The 19,242-nt window shown below is 43.1% G+C and overlaps 1 protein-coding gene across 7 annotated transcripts in view; it reads right to left on the bottom strand.

Moving 5' to 3' along the window:
* RXFP1 (relaxin family peptide receptor 1) overlaps positions 1–19,242 on the bottom strand; it is a 150,966-nt gene that overhangs the window by 39,671 nt on the left and 92,053 nt on the right. For 5 of the 7 annotated variants that reach the window (XM_089301747.1, XM_017350136.4, NM_001329078.1 and 2 more), the window contains 4 exon segments: positions 16,209–16,310; positions 11,981–12,086; positions 7,447–7,518; positions 2,887–2,958 (listed from right to left, as the gene is read on the bottom strand). In XM_089301747.1, the coding sequence (XP_089157873.1) occupies positions 2,887–2,958; positions 7,447–7,518; positions 11,981–12,086; positions 16,209–16,310 (352 nt within the window). 7 annotated transcript variants of the gene reach the window in all.

Below are 19,242 nucleotides of genomic sequence, written 5' to 3'. Positions count from 1 at the left end.
GCTATGAAAAAATCAACAAAGGGGGCGGGGTTACGGGGCAGTGGGTTAAGCCTCTGTTTGTGATGACAGCATCCCATACTGGAGGGATTTTTAAAAAAATTTTATTTATTTGACACAGAGTTATAGACAGTGAGAGAGAGAGACAGAGAAAAGGTCTTCCTTCCGTTAGTTCACTCCCCAAATGGCTGCAAAGACCAGAGCTGCGCCGATCCGAAGCCAGAAGCCAGGTGCTTCCTCCCGGTCTCCTATACAGGTGCAGGGGCCCAAGGACTTGGGCCATCCTCTACTGCTTTCCCAAGCCACAGCAGAAAGCTGGATTGGAAGAGGAGTAACCGGACTAGAACCGGTGCCCATATGGGATGCCGGCGCTGCAGGCAGAGGATTAACCTAGTGAGCCACGGTGCCGGCCTCAGAGGGATGGTTTCAATCCCAGCTGCTCCATTTCCAATCCAGCTTCCTGCTGATGTACCTGGGAAGGCAACAACTGATGGCCCACGTGCTGGGCCTCTGCCACCCAGGTGGGACACCTGAATGGAGTTCCTGACTTCTGGCTTTAGCCTGGCCTTGCCTGGGCTGTTGCAGCCATTTGAGGAGTGCACCAGTAGATGGAAAATTTCTTTCTCTGTGTGTCTTCCTGTCTCTGTCACTCTGCCTTTCAAATAAATAAATAAATAATTTTCAAAAAGACTATGAAAGAAGATGGAGGAACTTCTACACTTACTCTACAGTTCTGTACAGCCCTTTAAGATCTTCCTCCTCCTCCACTGCGCATTGAAGCAGCAGAGGCTGGTCGGTAAATTGAGTAGATTCAAGCAGAGAAATGTAGTCAGGAGCCTGAGGAGAACGCGCCCAGTGCTGACTGTGGGCGCTCTGCTAACACGCGGAAGGGCAGGCAGGGGTAAGAGGGAGAGGCCTTGCAGGCCACAGTCTCCTGTGGCTTTCTTCATTGTACCAAGGAGTGCTCAGGTGCTGCCTTGGCTCAGATGAAAACTCGGACCCCTTAGGCTACAAATCCGAGTGCAATCCACTTTCTGGTTAGGAGGGAGTATGGGGTGGCGTGAAAAACAAAGAAATGGGAATCTATGGAGTTGTTTATGTGATTTTTGGTTACATTTCCTTTTAGTTACTTCTTCTGGGAGGTTGCTCGATAGAACTCAATGAAATGGAACTTTGAAGAAGCCCTGTAACATTTCAGCCTTACGCATGATGAGATACTATTTCACAACCTTAAGATAGTTATTGTCAAAACAAACACCAAGGCTGACGTCGTGGCTCAATAGGCTACCTGCGGCGCCAGCACACTGGGTTCTAGTCCCGGTTGGGGCACCAGATTCTGTCCCAGTTGCCCCTCTTCCAGGCCAGCTCTCTGCTGTGTCCCGGGAGTGCAATGGAGGATGGCCCAGGTGCTTGGGTCCTGCACCTGCTTGGGAGACCAGGAGGAAGCACCTGGCTCCTGGCTTCGGATCAGCGCGAAGCGTTGGCCGCAGCGGCCATTAGAGGCCATTAGAGGGTGAACCAACAGAAAAGGAAGACCTTTCTCTCTGTCTCTCAACTGCTGTGCCAAGCAGTGTGGCTGTTCCTGAGAAAACCAGAGTGGGCTTATCATATGGACCATCAATTATACTTCAGTGTGTACCCAATAAGCACTGCCATATTCATAGCAGTGCTATTCATAATAATCAAAAGGCATGAGTAACCCAAATGTGCAGGGAGAGAGGATGGACAGACACAACTCACACAGAGTAGAACATCATTCAGCCTTAAAAAGGACATTCTGACATTTAACAATGCGGATGAACACTGAAGACACTGTGCTGAATGAAATGCGCCAAATACAAAACATCTGATGATTCCACTTCCATGAAGCACTTGGCTTAGTCTGGTCATAAAACTGAAGAGGGAAGCAGTGGTTTCCTGAGTCTGGGCAGAGGGGCATGGTGGAGAGGTTACACAACAGCATGAATGCAAACAATGCCACTGACTACAGTGGGGGCAGCCACTCGGCCTAGGGGTTAAGGTACCCAGGTTTCATGTTGTAGTGCTTAGGTTCAATTCCTGGCTCCTGCTCCTGATTCCAGCTTCCTGCTAATCTGCACCCTGGGAGGCAGGGGTAGTGGCTCGAGAGGTTGGGTCCTTGTCATACACACGGAGACCTGGAATGTGTTTCTAGCTACTGGCTCTTGGCTTACGCCCTGGTCAGCACCTGCCACTGTAGGCATTTGAGCAGTGAAGCAGCGGGTACAAGACCTCTCTCTTCCTCTCTCGCATAACTCCTTCCCTGTCTCTCAAATAAATACACACATTCACAAGATGTTTAAAATGACACATTTTATATTACATATATTTTACCGCAATTAAAAAGTGTTATTGTTTTAACTCTACATTTTACATATTTATAAAAGCAGGAGAAGTGAAAAAAGGATAACTAAATACCCAAGGAAGTCTGAATCTTCTTCTTCAAAAACATTATTATCAAACTTTCTTACTTTGACTTGATCCATTCAAATCCTCACTCCTGCCACAGTGGCTGATGTTCACAGAGTTCTGACTGTGTGCCAGGCACTGGTAGGCACCTCATGCTTTCCATGGATCTTCTTGTTTGTTCCAACAACCTTGAGGTGGGTGCTACTATGACTTGTCTTTTACAGCAGAAGGAACTAATGCTTAGGGTAACAAATGGCTCAAGGTCACACACCCAGCGAGTGATAAAATCAGGACAGAAGCCTCTCTGACCAAAATCCTGCGCTCTTGGCCAAGTGCTACACTGCTTCTCAGCACAATTTGCCAGCCTACTTGATGCTGTTGCGAGCACCAGGGCTGGTCCGGACTGGAATGGGTCAGGCTACCAGAACACCACAGAATGTGCAAATTGGCGCTGGTACTCACAGTTTAATAAGGTTGTGCAGCCCTCGGAAAGCATGGGTGGATATGGATCTAATCCTATTGTTCTGCAGGCACCTGTGAAAATTAAAACCCAAAATATGATAAAGCAGAACTTTAGCTTTGCAAGATGCAAGAGTTTGGTAATAATTGTAACATACATGTGAAGGTACATAATGCTTCTTAAAACGGTTCAGTGATAAATTTTATATTATGTGTGAGTTTCAATGATCACAATTGAAAAATTGCAAAAAGGTAAATATAATAATTTAGTATCAGGTGAATGTGATAACCATTACACTATGGAAACTCTAATAAAATAATTTAGTGAAGTGGCTATCATGTCATTTTATTTTGCCTTTAAATGCATGCATGATTAGGCTAGATTTATTAATTTAGAAATTCCAGTTTATTTAGTGTGGGGAGCAACTTGGACTAGACTAAGTTACTGGAATTAAGACTTATTCTATGCATCTGCTCTCCCACAATATGGTGCTGGGAGAGGAGAAAACAGCTTCTACGCAGCTGCCTCTTGCCAACTTGAGTGATGACCTCCAGGAGCTGATCCTGCTCCTGATTGGAGGAGAGCAGTGTACTCGGCGTGTGGGCAGCCGAGTTGGGATTGGCGGAAGAGGACTATAAAGGAGGGGAGAGACAACATGCACCAGGAACATCTAAGGGGAACATCTATCTGAAGGAACACCTGAGCAGCCCCCGAGAGAGCTGGCCGGCGGTGTGCCGCTCCCCTGCGGAAGTGGGGAAAGTGGCAGGGGGAACCGCCCTTCCACGGAGGTGGAAGGGACGGTAGCCAACCCGGGAAGAACCAGCAGCAAACCCGGGGAGGGCCGAGCAGACGAAAGAACAACGCAGGGTCCTGTGTCGTTCCTCCACAAAGAGGGGCAGCGACATAATGGTGCCGTGACTCGGATAGGAAGCCTAGGCAGAGTTTAGTGTTGTTCCTCCATGAAGAGGGGGAGCGACAATTTAGAAATTATAAGGGAAAAGAGATGAAAGTTAAAATTACTATTTAAATGTTCCAGGAATAAAGCTTTAGTGCACAGTAAAGCATTCACTAATCAAACACACCCAGAAGCCAGACTTTTCAACATTTCCTGAGACAATTCTTGAAATTTGTAAGAGCTTGACACAGTGCTGGCCAAACTACAAGTAAAGGGTGTTTTTAGTGTGACATACAATATTCCATGTTAGCTGCAAATGTGCTAAGCAAGTTAACCTCACTTTTATTATTTTGAAACTCCATGCCTTGCTTCAAGAAGAAATATAGAAGCAAAAGAGAAAATATAAATAAAAATAATTGGTACTAGAGGAATCTAAGTTAGAATGGAATGGCAAGACAAGAATGCAGGCTTTTATAGTTAAATAAAGCAATACCAACCTCTGATCTCCATTTAACTGGAGGTAGAAGGAAACAGGTATCAGAGAACAAGATACTGTATCATATGCACCTATGTAAGGCTCTATATGTCTATGTGTACCTGTCCCAGGTAGTCAGGAATGATAAAGGAAGGACTTTATGCCTGCCTTCTTGTTGTCATGCAGGTCTCCACTGGCCTTTAATGTGTCTTGAAGTTTATATATATATATATATACACACACACACACACACACATACATACACATATATTTATACCTGCAATTTATTATAAATTTTAGGAGCTAAAAGGGAGAAACAATATCAATGAAGTTTCAATTAATTAGAAATTTTGACTAAAAGAGATTTCCTATTTTCAAACATGCAGGAAACCTAACTTGTAAAATGTTAGTAACATATAGGAAACTTAACTTGTAAAATGTTAGTATAAAATTTATTCTGTACCTGACCATTTCACCACATACTATCAGCCTAATCATATGGTAGACAGTTCATCTTCTTTACTATATACAGAAGGACTTTTTAAATATTTCTATTTTTAAAGATTTTATTTATTTATTTGACAGGGTTACAGACAGTGAAAGACAGAGAGAAAGGTCTTCCTTCCGTTGGTTCACTCCCCTAATGACTGCAATGGCCTGAGCTAAGCTGATCCGAAGCCAGGAGCCAAGAGCTCCTTTCAGGTCTCCCATGTGGGTGCAGGGGCCCAAGCACTTGGGCCACCTTTTACTGCTATCCCAGGCTACAGCAGAGAGCTGGACCAGAAGAGGAGCAACCGGGACTAGAACCGGCTCCCATATGGGATGCCGGTGCCGCAGGTGGAGGATTAACTTACTGTGCCACGGCGCCAGCCCCCGTACAGAAGGACTTTTACATGCATTTATCTGTTTCTAAATGTTGCAAAGATCTGATAATCAAGAAACTGTATTGCATGGAGGTTTAGCCATGCTATACTTTAAATAACCAATGAGAACCTTTCTTTTTTTTACTAATCAGGCTATGTTGATCATTTTTTTACTTGGAACAAATTGACCACTTAAGAATTAATTCAATGTTCATTGTGCAAAAATGCTAAACTACTGTGATATATATACCTGAGTTTTTATATTTAGATTTGTGGTTTGGTAATAAAAAGTTTTAAATAATAAGATAATAAAAGGAAGATAAAAAGGAAAACCACTAAGGGAAGATATTTGTAATATATCTGACACAGTTCTCTGTACAGAATAAAGAACTCTTGACATTAGAATGAGACACATATATACATGCACAAATTTGTGGTCAAACCTCTTTCAAACATGTGGACATAAGGTGGTGCTACAGATCAGGAAAACTCTTCCATCAGGAAGATTCCAGCCATCAGGAGATAAATAACGAACTATCCCCTTGAAGTTTCTGTACTAGAACTTTTGAAAAACTTTTCTTTGTTGATTGATAAATGTTCAGAAGTTCTGTCAAGTCATTTCCATTGCAATTTTTACTTTCAAATGTGAAATACAGGGAGAGGGAGGGTGGCATGAAGGGAAGATTGTTGTGTTCTTAGAATTGTACCTATAAACTACAGTGTTAAAAATTAAAATTAAGGGGCCAGCGCTGCGGCGCAGCAGGTTAATGCCCTGACCTGAAGCGCCGGCATCCCATATGGGCGTCGGTTCTAGTCCGGCTGCTCCACTTCCGATCCAGCTCTCTGCTGTGGCCTGGGAAAGCAGTAGAAGGTGGCCCAAGTCCTTGGGCCCTTGCACCCATGTGGGAGACCTGGAAGAAGCTCCTGGCTCCTGGCTGCAGATCAGCGCAGCTCTGGCCATTGCGGCCATCTGGGGAGTGAACCAGCAGATGGAAGACCTCTCTCTCTCTCTCTCCTTCTCTGTGTAACTCTGACTTTCAAATAAATATCTCTTTAAAAAAATTAAAATTAAAAATAAAAATGTATTGTTCTGTAGATTATCTGGGTTTTCAGCACATTTCGCTGAATGAAGTGGGTTAATTTTTTTTTCTGATACTACTGTATTTCCTGCTGTTATTTTAGATAATGTGCAAACATGTATTTATGTACCAGATTTTTCTAGCATAGAGCCAAAATTAAAACAGTACAGTATGAAAATGAAATAAAGAATTCTGAGATATTTCACAGATAATGTGATTTAGAGACTATCTAAACCCAGCAATCCAGTCACATGACAATATGACTTAGTCATTAAGTTGGCATGAATAGCAGGTAAGTATCACCTGGGACTAGTGCATTTTGGGAGTACATACAGGGCCCTGCATGAAAGGGCAGTGAGCATGTCAGATACCACGGGAGGTTAAAATAAAACCAACCCTTCGAGCAGGTGTGAGATGGAATCAAGTTCTCAAACAACATGCTCAGAGTATTCTGTCCACGACCTGCTATGTCAGGTCAAGACTGAATCTGTGAACATACGGAAGAAAATCCTTTACTTTGTAATCTTGATGGCAGACCTGGCAAAAGACAACTACATCTTTCTCTCTGATGGGCACCGAGGTTATGCGTGCTGGAATAATGCTGAGTACCAGCTGTGAGCGTTTCCATTGTAGGGGTGCTAGCAGGTGGATTCACAACACATGGATTCCGGTTGCTTTGAAGACAGGTATCTGAGGTTTTATAGAATGGCTGCTAGACCTACTCGGGGCCGGCGCCGCGGCTCACTAGGTTAATCCTCCACCTTGCAGCGCCGGCACACTGGGTGCTAGTCCCGGTCAGGGTGCCGGATTCTGTCCCGGTTGCCCCTCTTCCAGGCCAGCTCTCTGCTGTGGCCAGGGAGTGCAGTGGAGGATGGCCCAAGTGCTTGGGCCCTGCACCCCATGGGAGACCAGGATAAGGACCTGGCTCCTGCCTTCAGATCAGCGCGGTGCGCCGGCCGCGGCGGCCATTGGAGGGTGAACCAGTGGCAAAGGAAGACCTTTCTCTCTGTCTCTCTCTCTTTCACTATCCACTCTGCCTGTCCAAAAAATAAATAAATAAATAAAAAAATAAAAGAACTACTCGGAGAAACGTGTTATTGGAGGTCTTGAGCTAACAGTTAAGTAATGCCTTGAAGCAGGGTTAGACTTCAGCAGTGGTGCAGCGTTTTGGTCTACAGAGAAGTGGGAAGAAACAGATTTGCCTGAAGATGCCGGTTAACCTTAATCACAGGAACACATGTTTTCCTTACAGCTTCTGAAGATCATGGTACTTCTTGAAGCCATCAGGAGGAAGCTTGCTTAGTAAGTTCCACTGAAGTGACCTGAAATAAATACAAGTTTTTGTTCTTACTTAAAACCTTTTCCCTTTACTTTTAAACTATAATAGTATAAAAACTGTAAGATGAATTATTTGGTGCTAGCCTTCAGGAAACATTTAACTAAATGATGCTACTCACATACTCAGAGCATCATCTGAATTGGGTCTAACACTGGATTTTATGTGATTCAAGTAGTCACCCTTTCTTAAGCTTAGGTTACAAAATCCTACTGTAAGAAAAATTTAAAACTTTAAACTGGGAAAATTGGTTTTTCAGTTATGCTCCCCTTTTCTATTTGCATTTAAAAGACATTAGAGGGGATTTTCATTTTTGAATAACAATAAAGTGGTGTTTTCTCTTTAAGGGATATCAAAGCACTTAAGTAGTTTCATGGTCTTCAATATTTTATTGCTTGCATTCTATCACCTTAAAATTAATCATTAAGGAAGCTTTCAGTATACATATGTATATCTTGTACCATCTTTACACAATAAATAATCCCATTTCAATTCCCAATAAATTGTATATAAAGATTTTCTCTTATATTACAATTTAATAAGCAGATTGACGAGATCAGATCCACATAACTGTGTTTGCATTGGAAAGGCCCCAAATCTTAAACATTTTTAGAAAGGCAGTATAATGTAGTGGAAACAAAATAAATCAAGCAAGCAAGCAAAATACTACAACCAGTGTAGCTGGGGTCTGCTGCATGAACCACACGTAACCTTTCCAAGTTAATCTCCTTAACTGTGAAAGGGATTTGGACCAGATGATCTCTGCTACAGTGATGCTATTGTTAGCGATTTCTTTATATAGTATGTTGGAACAATAGACGACACTGTCTGGAGGTTAACTTAACCCAGTGCCATATAACTGACACATGAGCGATGGACTGCGTGGTCTGGAGATCAACTCAATTCAGTGACTTATCATAGGCTAGGTTTCGGACCACTGGTGGTGTTTAGACTTGCTAATGAATTTTTCTAAAAGAAATATACTTTCTTAGACTCCCCAGAACACATTTTTGGAGTCCAATGTGAGAAACATAATCTAGAAGACCATGCATCTCTATTGGGGCATAAATTGATTCTTAAGGGTGTGAGAAAACAATCTTTCTTTAAATATGTTTTAAATAGGGATGGATATACAGAACACTTTCAGTATTAAATTTTCACAGGAAGGGACAAATAGAAAAATATCTAGGGGCCGGCGCTGTGGCGTAGTAGGTTAATCCTCTACCAGCCAGCATCCCATGTGGGCACCGGTTCTAGTCCCAGCTACCCCTCTTCCAATCCAGCTCTCTGCTGTGGCCTGGGAAAGCAGTAGAAGATGGCCCAAGTCCTTGGGCCCCCTGCTCCCGACATGGGAGACTGGGAAGATGCACCTGGCTCCTGATCAGCACAGCTCCGGCCGTAGTGGCCATTTGGGGAGTGAACCTATGGACGGAAGACCTTTCTGTCTCTCCCTCTCACTGTCTGTAACTCTACCTCTCAAATAAATAAATGAAATCTTAAAAAAATCTACACAGGCTTTCGGAGGAGGGGCACAAAAATGAAAAGAAGGAAGGCTAAGAAACTCGGGTCTGACTATCCGGCCAGTCATGCAATGATTTTCTTTAATGAATGAATGGTTCTTCTTGAAATCACTCAGCTGCTGGGTTGTCACCAAATATTCTTTTCTTCCTTGCATTACTGGCTCATCAAAAATCCCTTTTCTACTAATAATTCTCATCTGGTTTAGATATCAAATTCTTCTTTCAGCCCTATTTAAATGTTTGTATGGAAGTATTAAGCATTTGGGTTTCATTTAAGGTAATTGGTGAAAGTGTAGTGTATCCTTAAAAATGTGCTAATTGGTTAATTTTCTCAGCAAACATATATTGAAGGCCTGCAGCTTGCACTTTGAAAGAAAAGATAATGTTCCTGTCTTTTTAAAAAAGATTTATTTATTTGAGAGGTAGAGTTATAGACAGTGAGAGGGAGAGACAGAGAGGTCTTCCTTCCATTGGTTCGTTCCCCAGATGGCTGCAATGGCCGAAGCCAGGAGCCAGGTGGTTCCTCCTGGTCTCCCATGGGGTGCAGGGCCCAAGCACTTGGACCATCCTCCACTGCCTTCCCAGGCCACAGCAGAGAGCTGGATTGGAAGAGGGGCAGCCGGGACTAGAACCGGTGTCCATGTGGGACGCTGGCACCACAGGTGGAGGATTAACCTACTGCGCCACGGTGCTGGCCTCGTAGCTGTAGTTTTTATAAACAAAACTCTTACTACTAACACCAAGCAGTGTCAGTGATTAAATTCCAAGATCTTACAGACAATTCTGAAATGGTCAAAGCTAATATTTAGCAAACCCAAACAATGTGTAACTAATCTTAGCTCTCTGGGTATGCCTGTTTTGTTCACTAGCATGTGTGTGAAACATCCTTAAAAAACAATCAACAGACATCACCTGGATTATTAACTTCTTTGATCCTTTACTTATATTTGTGACATTTTCCTGTAATAGTTCCAACTCAAATCTGAAAGAACTCAGTAATAAAATGCAATATTTACTCTTCCAGTGTGTTTGCTGTAAAGCCCAGAGTTCTTTTTCCCTACTGGACAGACAGACTGGGGTGAGCTGTGAGGCCGAGCCAGTGCTCCGCAGAGAGAAGTATAAATGGACAACTGGAATCAAGCAGCTAACGCAACACAAGGAAACGCTATCTTTGCATGGAAAACAAAGTGTGGGAGCCGTGAACTTCTCAGCCTCCTTCTTACAAATCCAGATGAACTGTTAATCTGAAATTGAAAAATACACCTGACCCTGGAGCCCTCAGCTCTCACCATCCCTGATTGTGCTTAGACATAAGGTGAAGCCTCGGGATCCTCCTGGACTCACTCTGTTCCTTTGCCTCTTTGCAGCCAGTCCTTCAAGGGGATCTTTCCTGTTTGTCTCTTTAAGCTACTGGTGGGAAACTGGTGGTCCACAGGCCTGCACACATCTCTTTATGTATTACGTATACATAAGCACATGTGTTGGGCCAGAAAAGTTTTTTAAAATTCCAGTAGAATTATTTCAATTCAGTGAATCCTTCTCTCTCTGGGGGATCACACTGTCTCAGTTAGCCGTCACATTATCCCTTTCCATTTCTCCAGCTTTCTCCGCCTGTTCCTTTCTTTTACAGAGGTTAGTTGACTGTTGAAGAATGAGTGTGAATTTTACACGTGGAAAAAGGGAAAACGAGACTGGCAGCATAAGGGCAGTCTTTGATTTGGATTTTCGGGTCACCTGATATAAACAGTAGGAATGATCATTTTCTCTGAAAACAGAGTGAAACTATAATCAATTCTTATACCCACCAATTCCAGTTAGAATTTCAATTATAAAAACCGCTCCTCTGAGAAACCTTAGGCACTTTTGGGGGATCACTGTTTTTTTCCCAATAGCACTAATTAGTATGAAAAAGAGCTGCTGTGAGGCAAGGAGCAGGTGGAAGGCTGGAGGCCTCTCTTCTGTCTTTAGTGCAGGCTGGAAATTTACCTCCACTGTGGTTCACTCCGCCAGTGTTCTCAGGCTGCTATCAAACGGGGAAACCTGCCGATTCTGTGGCTCTGACGGTACAGTACCTACAGGAACACCAAGGTGTAGCTCCTCCCGCCCTTAAATCTCCAGCATTAGAGTTGCTGTTACGTGGTTTGCTTTGGAAAAGGCAAGACTTGCCAACACTGTAGAATCAAGAACCACTTCTATTTGTCTTAATACACTCAAAAGTCAGAGCTACAAGGTACTGGGACACTGGAATGAGAAGAAAAAAGCTCAGCAAAAATACTGAACTAAAATATCCATCCTCCACTGACTTCTTTTTTGAAAGTTTCAGTCAAATATGATGGTTTGTGCTGCTGAATTCAAGTTTTACTAAAACCCAATAAGTACAAGCACTACAAATCGATAAGCCACTTATTTTCTTTCACATACACATATAGGAATTATCTAGAAAAAATATCAGTATTTCTGAGAAAAAGGTGATTCACAAGAGTTAGATTTAAACATGAAATTCTGGGAATATTTTGCCTAATTTATTCTACTTGTTTTCTTTTTTGTATTTATCCATAGGAATATATTAAAGCTTATGTCCTATAAATTTTAAAATAGCTTTTTCAGTATGCCCAATAAAAACTCTATGTAACAGTTTGCATAACAATCCTTTTTCTCAGTAGCACATACAATTGAGGGCATCTTGTGTATACAGAAAACACGGTGATACCACATGCTTTCTAGGATCAAAATGAAGGGCTACATAAACGAACATATGGAATAATTTAATGTAGAGCCTGGCATTTAATAAATGCAAAAAGTAAGCAATTATTGAAATGCCATCATCTCTGAAGCTCAAACGTATTCTTGATAATGACACGGTCTTAGCTATGATACGGCTTTATAGGTGCTGTTCTGGCCGTAAGGAGGCCATTCTTTTCTACTTACATTTCTGTCACGTTTGAAGAAACTGAAGGAACAGCTCGTAAATTGGTTTCATCACAGTCAAGATGTAGACCTTGGCAAGCACATTGCCCGGGCACAGAACCGACTACTGAGTAGAGAGGGGGTGGTAAGTGAGGATGAAAGGCGGGTCCAGGAAGAGGAGGATAATGAAAAGAGAAATGAAAAGCTATGAGAAAATTATTTCATACAAATCTATGTCGTGTCTTACCTAAGCAGTTGGGCAAAGCTTCAAATTAAGGCTTGGAAAGTTGCTTTTGACTGAAACTTGAAATACTGCTAGAACATTACATTTGGAAGCACACACAATCACCAGCCCATGCATTTCTTAAAACGGCAGATCACCCTTCTCAACTTGTTGCAAAAGGAATGAAGTCGTCTGTTGTTAGATCAGGAAAGGGAGATGTGGTAGGGTGTGATGGGCTGCAGTGTTCCCATCTAAGCTTCTATTGGGGGAGCAAGTACTTACGAATAGCGTGAGTAAAACCTTGAATGGGGGACTGAGTCAGTTTAACTAGGAACTGGGCATGCACATGTTTTTCGGCACAGTCTTCCTGTTTTCACTGCTTCGGGTGTTGGGAAGAGAATGAACGGGGTGTGTACCTTTGGGCATCTTGTGGGGCTGTAGTGAAAGTCTTGTTGATGGGATGTCACGTATCTAAAGTCTACCAGAAACTGGCAATTGTGCGTTCACATAGCTAAGCAATGTAATGTGATTATCATTCAATATCATTGTTATGGTCTGATTCCTAGTTGACGGAATGTGGACAGTTACCGAGAGCAACTAGAATGCCGCCCCTGCCCATTTCCTCTTGGAGCCCTGCCATCTCCAGCAAGGGTTATAGACTCAGCCGCCGACAGGGACCAGGTCAAGTGGGTGTAACTGTGTTTGCATGTCCCAATGGGATGGCTTCTCCAAACTGTCACTGCACCAAAACAGGCCTACTGACTTCCTCAAAAAAGCCAGAATCACAATGCTTTCAATTTAAAACATCACAGGACAAAGTCAGTTTTCTGTGAGTATTCTCTGCCTACAGTTCCCAGTTTCCGACCTTTCTAGTGAAGCTTGCACAGTGGGCAAGAGTTTCAGGGGTCAAGTAGCCTCCTGTGGATGAGCCTCAGTGAGCCCAGCTGCTACGCCTCTGAGCTCAGACGTGGCAGGGCAGGTGTTCTCCCTCTCCTCCCGGGAAACTCTCAAGTCTCCTCGACAGGGCTGTAAGGGTTCACGGTCATAACTTTGATTTGGTGTTTCATGTAAACAGAGTGTTTGCCAAGAACTTTTACAACAGTTTTGTAGTTGTTAAGTACTCATTTTGGTTATGCAGCTTTGAAAATGGACTCTCAAAGCCATATCTAGTATATGAGTGTCTGTGTACTGTGAGGATGGGAGGGAGAAGCTCGAGATGGGAGAAGGCCATGAGGAGGAGAGACATGGGAGGAGGGCAGTGCAAATCAGTGAAGTCAGCATTAGTGCCAATGCTTTCTCTTCTGCATAGACTGAATTAACATAACCCATACGTGCTGATTCCAGGGTTGTCTGTAATAAGGAAAATGGAAAATGACATAAATACCCACCAGTGAAGTGATTAAATAAAGTATGTCCCTTACAAAATAGGAGATTATGTGTTTTAAAATGTTTGTAATAACATGGATAGCTTATTATGCTAAAACACCAACAGAAAAATTTGATGAAAATGGTTTGTATATGAAATTTCAGCTATGTTAAAATAAAAGAAATAGTGAGTTATGTTGGTAGCCTCTGAGTGGTAAAATTATGGCTTAGCAAACAGTTCTTAACAAATACTTTAAGTTCAAACTTTGTTAGATATTATGTTTTGCATGTTATTTCTCGAGAGGTAATTTTAAAAATGTGAATTCCTCAAGTGCTTTCATCTAATCAAAATGGTTGTGGGACACTCTGTTCGATTCTTAAAAAAAAAATCCCTATAATAATCTGATTTAAATAAAGTGGCATCATAGGAAACTTAAGTTTCACCCCCAGATTTTACACTACCCATTATTTTTTATACTGCTTTCAAGTTTGAAAGATATTTAATTATTAATCACAAGCCCCCAAATTGTTTTGAAAGAAGTCAAATTAAGAATTATATCTTTGGGGCCGGTGCCGTGGTTCACTTGGTTAATCCTCCGCCTGCAGTGCCGGCATCCCACATGGGTGCCGGGTTCTAGTCCCGGTTGCTCCTCTTCCAGTCCAGCTCTCTGCTGTGGCCCGGGAGGGCAGTGGAGGATGGCCCAAGTGCTTGGGCCCTGCACCCCATGGGAGACCAGGATAAGCACCTGGCTCCTGGCTTCGGAACGGCACAATGTCGGCCATAGTGGCCATTTGGGGGGTGAACCATCGGAAGGAAGACCTTTCTCTCTGTCTCTCTCTCTCTCACTATCTATATCTCTACCTATCAAATAAATAAATAAATAAAAGAATTATACCTTTGGGGCTGGGCATCTGACATAATGGTTAAGATGCCCCTTAGGAAGCCTGCATCCCATATTGGAGTACCTGCCTTAGAGTCCTGGGTCTGCGTGCAGTTCTAATTTCCTGATAATATCATCCTGTGCACCCTGGGAGGCAGCAGGGGATGTTTCAAGTATGTGGGTCCCTATCACCAAAGTGGGAGGCCCAGACTGAGTTCCAGGCTTCTGGTCTTAGACTGGCCCAGTCCCAGGTTTTGCAAACATTTGGAGAGTGAACCAGTGGATGGGGGAAATCTTCCCCTATACCTTTCAAATAAAAAATAAAAGTAAATAATATATTTGTTCTTTATTAAGTTCTGATGAAAACAATTACTCCTGTGATTTGCATACATTATGTGTTGTGTAGATCTGTTGTTCAGAAGTGTTTCTGTTTGTGACATATTTTTTTCAGAGTGCAAAATCAGGCAAAAATTATTTTCTCTAGCTGGCCTGATTTATTTCCCCCCATTTGTTTATTTTTGCTTTACAAACAAGATGATGAAATTTATGTAACTCATTATTTTCCCTCCTGACCTAACGGTTACAAAATTCTGAACTCATCTCTGGATGTTTTCACTGCATTTCTGTCAGGGTTTTCTCGTGTAACTTCCCTCTGCCACTTCCATTCGCCACCTAACTTCTGTCTTGTATAGCATGCGAATGGCTCGCCTCTGTCAGCAGCCGTATGTTAATTGTAAGTTGCCCCAGATTCTTTTGGGAATGAGGTGAGATATGAAGATTCAACGAACATTTGAGAATAAAAACAATATATGAGCAAAGAAAAGGAAAACTACGTTTTGAGACAACACGGCTTAGTTCACTATGTTTTCATGCATTCTACCAGCAGTTTGATTGTATTTGCTGATTTCCGTCACTCCTGAAAGTTTTAGTTTTTTAGTGATCCTGTCATTTGTTCCCAGTCCTCTGGGGGGCAGGAGTGGTGCAAGGGGTAGCTGAGCAACCTAAGTGACTCAGCAAAAAGATGAGTGGTCTCTCTCACTGAGGATTCCAAGTAGTTCTAAGAATTAATCCCATCGGAATAGGGAAGACAAAAATATTAAAAATTTGAAAGCTGCACTTTATAATTTATGGCTGTATATTAAAGAAAAAAACACAGTAAAATGTTCCTTCCCAATCCCTGTGTTTTAACCAAGGTTTTGAAAAGCTAAGGTTGGAATTATAGCTCTAAGGTACAGACTTATAATGCATAATTTATTAATTTATTCAACTGATTTAAAAGGAATTATTTTATGTAACTTCCTGACCGCAAATACTACAGACTTAATCCTGAAGTTTAGATGCTTCCATACTTCTTCCAAGTTTTTGTTAAGAGTTTGGTGTGTGACTATAAGCAGCAGGTTGCAATAGTTAAGGCGTTCATAGCTCTAAAGTAGTTTAAACGCCAGAAGAATTTCCCTTGCAAACATTACAATCCAGATTCTCAGCTGTTCTAGTTCATCAGCTTCCTTCACCTCAGACTGTACTGGTTGCGAAAAGGGAGCTTAAACATCAAAGCTACCTGACTGACTGCTGTTCCTTTTGTTTCTGAACCTGACATGATTTCTTTGACACTTACTATCCCTCAGTCATCTTTGCATAAAATCCCAAATTAAGACTCCATCCCTAGTGCAGTTTGCAAGTATAAAACTATAATTACCCTTTTTTTTCTTTTCAGTGCTGAACCCAACTTTTAAAAACATGAACTCATTGAAAAGGAGACTTAAAGGATCTGATCACTTACGGCGGCATTCGGATGTCTTTGCCTTCAAGCGAGGTGCGGGAGGCATTTTGTAGCGATGGGCAAAATAGTTATCAAATTGCAGAGGCCATCCACTGTTGTCTTCTGAAAAAACCAGAAAGTGGAGAAACTCAAGATGATGGAAATATTCTGTTGCATTGTGGGAAAAATTTGGTCCTCCCTTTGAAATAAGCCAGTGAGTCTGAAACTTACTGGACAAGTATCACCTGGGGATTCTCTTGAAATGTAGATACAGATCCTGTGCCTCTGGGAAGGAGCCCTAGTCTGCATTTAAGAAAATGTTTATTTTTATCTACTTAAAAGGGAGAAAGGGAGGGAGGAAGAAGCAGAGAGAGAGGGAGAGAAGGAGGGAGAGAGGGAGAGGGATAGAGGGGGAGAGAGGGAGAGAGGGAGAGGGAATGAGCATTTCCACCTGCTGGTTCACTCCCCAAATGACAATAGCTAGGGCTGGGCCAGGCTGGATCCAGGAGCCAGGAACTCCACCCTTGTCTCTCCCATGGGTGGCAGGGGCCCCAGCGCTTGAGCTGCTGTTTGCCAGAACTCATCAGCAGGTTTCCGGATGAAGTGGAAGGGCCAGGATGGAATTAGGAACTGACATGGGATGCAGAGATCCCATGTGGCATTGTACCGGCTGTGCCAAGTGTTCACCCTCACTCCTTTTCTGTTAAAGGCACCACAATATTCAGAGAGATTATTCTGTGTTCGTGTATATTTTCTGATTTTTATTTTAAACTTCCATATCACCTTAAGAAAGAACCAACAAGACCCAGAGGATCTTCATGGAGGTGGGGGAGAAGATAATTTTTCCTCACAAAATTCCTCACAATCTTCTGGTTAAGTAGTTTTAAACAGAGAAGACAAGGAAGCCAACCATGGGACGGGATGGACAGGTGAATGGGGATGCAGGGCTTTGCTCTCTTGGAGGTCTTTGGCCTTGGGCAAAGCCTTCCATCCCTCCCTCTCGCTCGCTCTTAAAAGATTTGTTCATTTACTTGAAAGGTAAAGTTACAACTAGAGAGGGGAAGGGAGGGAGGGAAGGAGGGGGAAGGGGGAGAGAAGAGGAGAGAGAGAGAAAGAGAGAGGGAGGGAGGAAGGGAGGGAGAGAGAGGGAGAGAGAGGGGGAGAGAGAGAGAGATCAATCTCCCATCAGTTGGTTCACTCCCCAAAAGCCTGCAATGGCCAGGGCTGGGCCAGGCTGAAGCCAGGATCCTGGAACTCCATCCAGGTCTCCCACATGGGTGCAGGGGCCCAGATACTGGGGCCAACTCCTGCTGCTTACCCAGCACATTAGCAGGGAGCTGGCTTGGAAGTCCAGCAGCCAGGACTTGAACCAGCACTCAAATGAAATGCCAGGGTCGCAGGTGCTGGCTTAACCTACTGTGACCCCATCATCTTACATCTTTTTGCATCACTTCTACATTTTCTTCCAAATGGTGACAGGACTCCTTTAGGATGCCCAAATACACAGGGTGAGGGGGGGAGGTAGAGTTGGGGGAGGGAGAGATGGGGGAGGGAGTGAGGGAGAGTGGGGGGGGGAGAGAGATACTATTTCTGTACATTAGTGTTAAATTATACATGGATTTTTATATATAAATTATTTCTGCCATACTCAGCATAGTCTTTGGGTGGCCTTAGACTAACTCAGTTCTCCCGTCTTCCTTGTTAACTCTCAAGAAAAACTAGAGTGGGAGTTATAATGGCTATTCTAGATCTTTAAAGGATTTTTAACTAAAGAAATCAAGAGACTCTGGGACCAGCATTGTTTTCTGTCTCTAGAAGGGACTGGAGAGAAGACTCTCCAGGGTGGAAACTTCAGATAGGGTACAGCTCTGTCTGACCTAGCTGGATTTGAAGGTTTTGGCACCCATGCTGCCATTGTAAAATGGGACCCAGTGACAAAACACACACACACAAATTACATCACTTCTGGCTTCCTGGAGGCTGGACTATGGCAAAGTGGTTGCAGAGATAAATCATGAGAATGGAAACAAGAAATGTTAAGTGTTGCAGGATGGTTCAGGAGAAATTAAAGAAAGAAAACCACAGGCTCAGGGTTTTACCTTCAGTCTAAAGAAACTCAGACAACCAGGGATTTTCCTTGACTACCCTAAGATAATCTTCTATCTCCAGTGGCCTTAGGTCAGGATTGATGTAGCCCCAATTCACATTCACATAAAATCTGATCAGTCAGCTAAGTTACATCCTAAGCCGAATTCACGTTTTGCCATTTATTTTAAGTAAATGCTAGAATACTGATTTGGAAAGAGGGAGACTTTGTGAATTGTGCTGGGACGAGTGTGTGTGTTCAGTTGATTTGAGGACCCTATATCTCCATCCGACAGAACCCCTGGGTGAACAGGGCAGCTCCCTTTTCCCATGTGAAGAGAGTAGTGGTGGTTCGTGTGAAGATGTGCTGGTTACTTTACTTGGGGTAAGTAAGCTGTCATCTCTCTCCCCTCCGGCCCTTCCAGTCCCATACTTGTTGTTTCCAGTGTATTACAGTTAGAATCGGTTCCCAATGCACCCCAGAAGACAAGTGTGGAGTTGGACTAGAAAGAGAAGACTGACATACCAAAAAATTTCACTTTTTTATATAGGCAGAAACATGGGGAATCACGAGGGACTAGTTTCTAAGGGTGATAGGCCAGCAGGCAGGATTTAACTCTAGACCGGGAAAAGCTACTTAACAAGATTAGCTATCCTCACAGTTTCTGGATTTGGTGTGCAAGTTCAAGCAGTAGTCTGCTGCGCTGTTTACTGAAATCTGAGCTCATTGTTAGCCTAGGCTGAATGAAGGTGAGGGGAAACGTGAATGGACCAAAGGGGTAAACTATGTGAGACACGGTCATTGCGTTGTACAGCTACAAAGGGCCCATGGCTGAGCATAGCAGACTGGCTCCGTCAGCCGCCATCTGACCCCATGCCCTGTGCATGTTCTTGTAGAGTGGAGACATTGTGTCACTTCTTTATAGCCAGGTTCTGGATGCACTGGTAGGTCCTAGTTGGTGGAAGAGAG

This window comes from Oryctolagus cuniculus, chromosome 8 (assembly GCF_051225735.1).
Source record: "Oryctolagus cuniculus isolate XC-2025 breed Fujian yellow rabbit chromosome 8, ASM5122573v1, whole genome shotgun sequence".
NCBI classification, from domain to species: domain Eukaryota; kingdom Metazoa; phylum Chordata; class Mammalia; order Lagomorpha; family Leporidae; genus Oryctolagus; species Oryctolagus cuniculus.
This window is presented reverse-complemented; position numbering and strand designations above follow the sequence as displayed.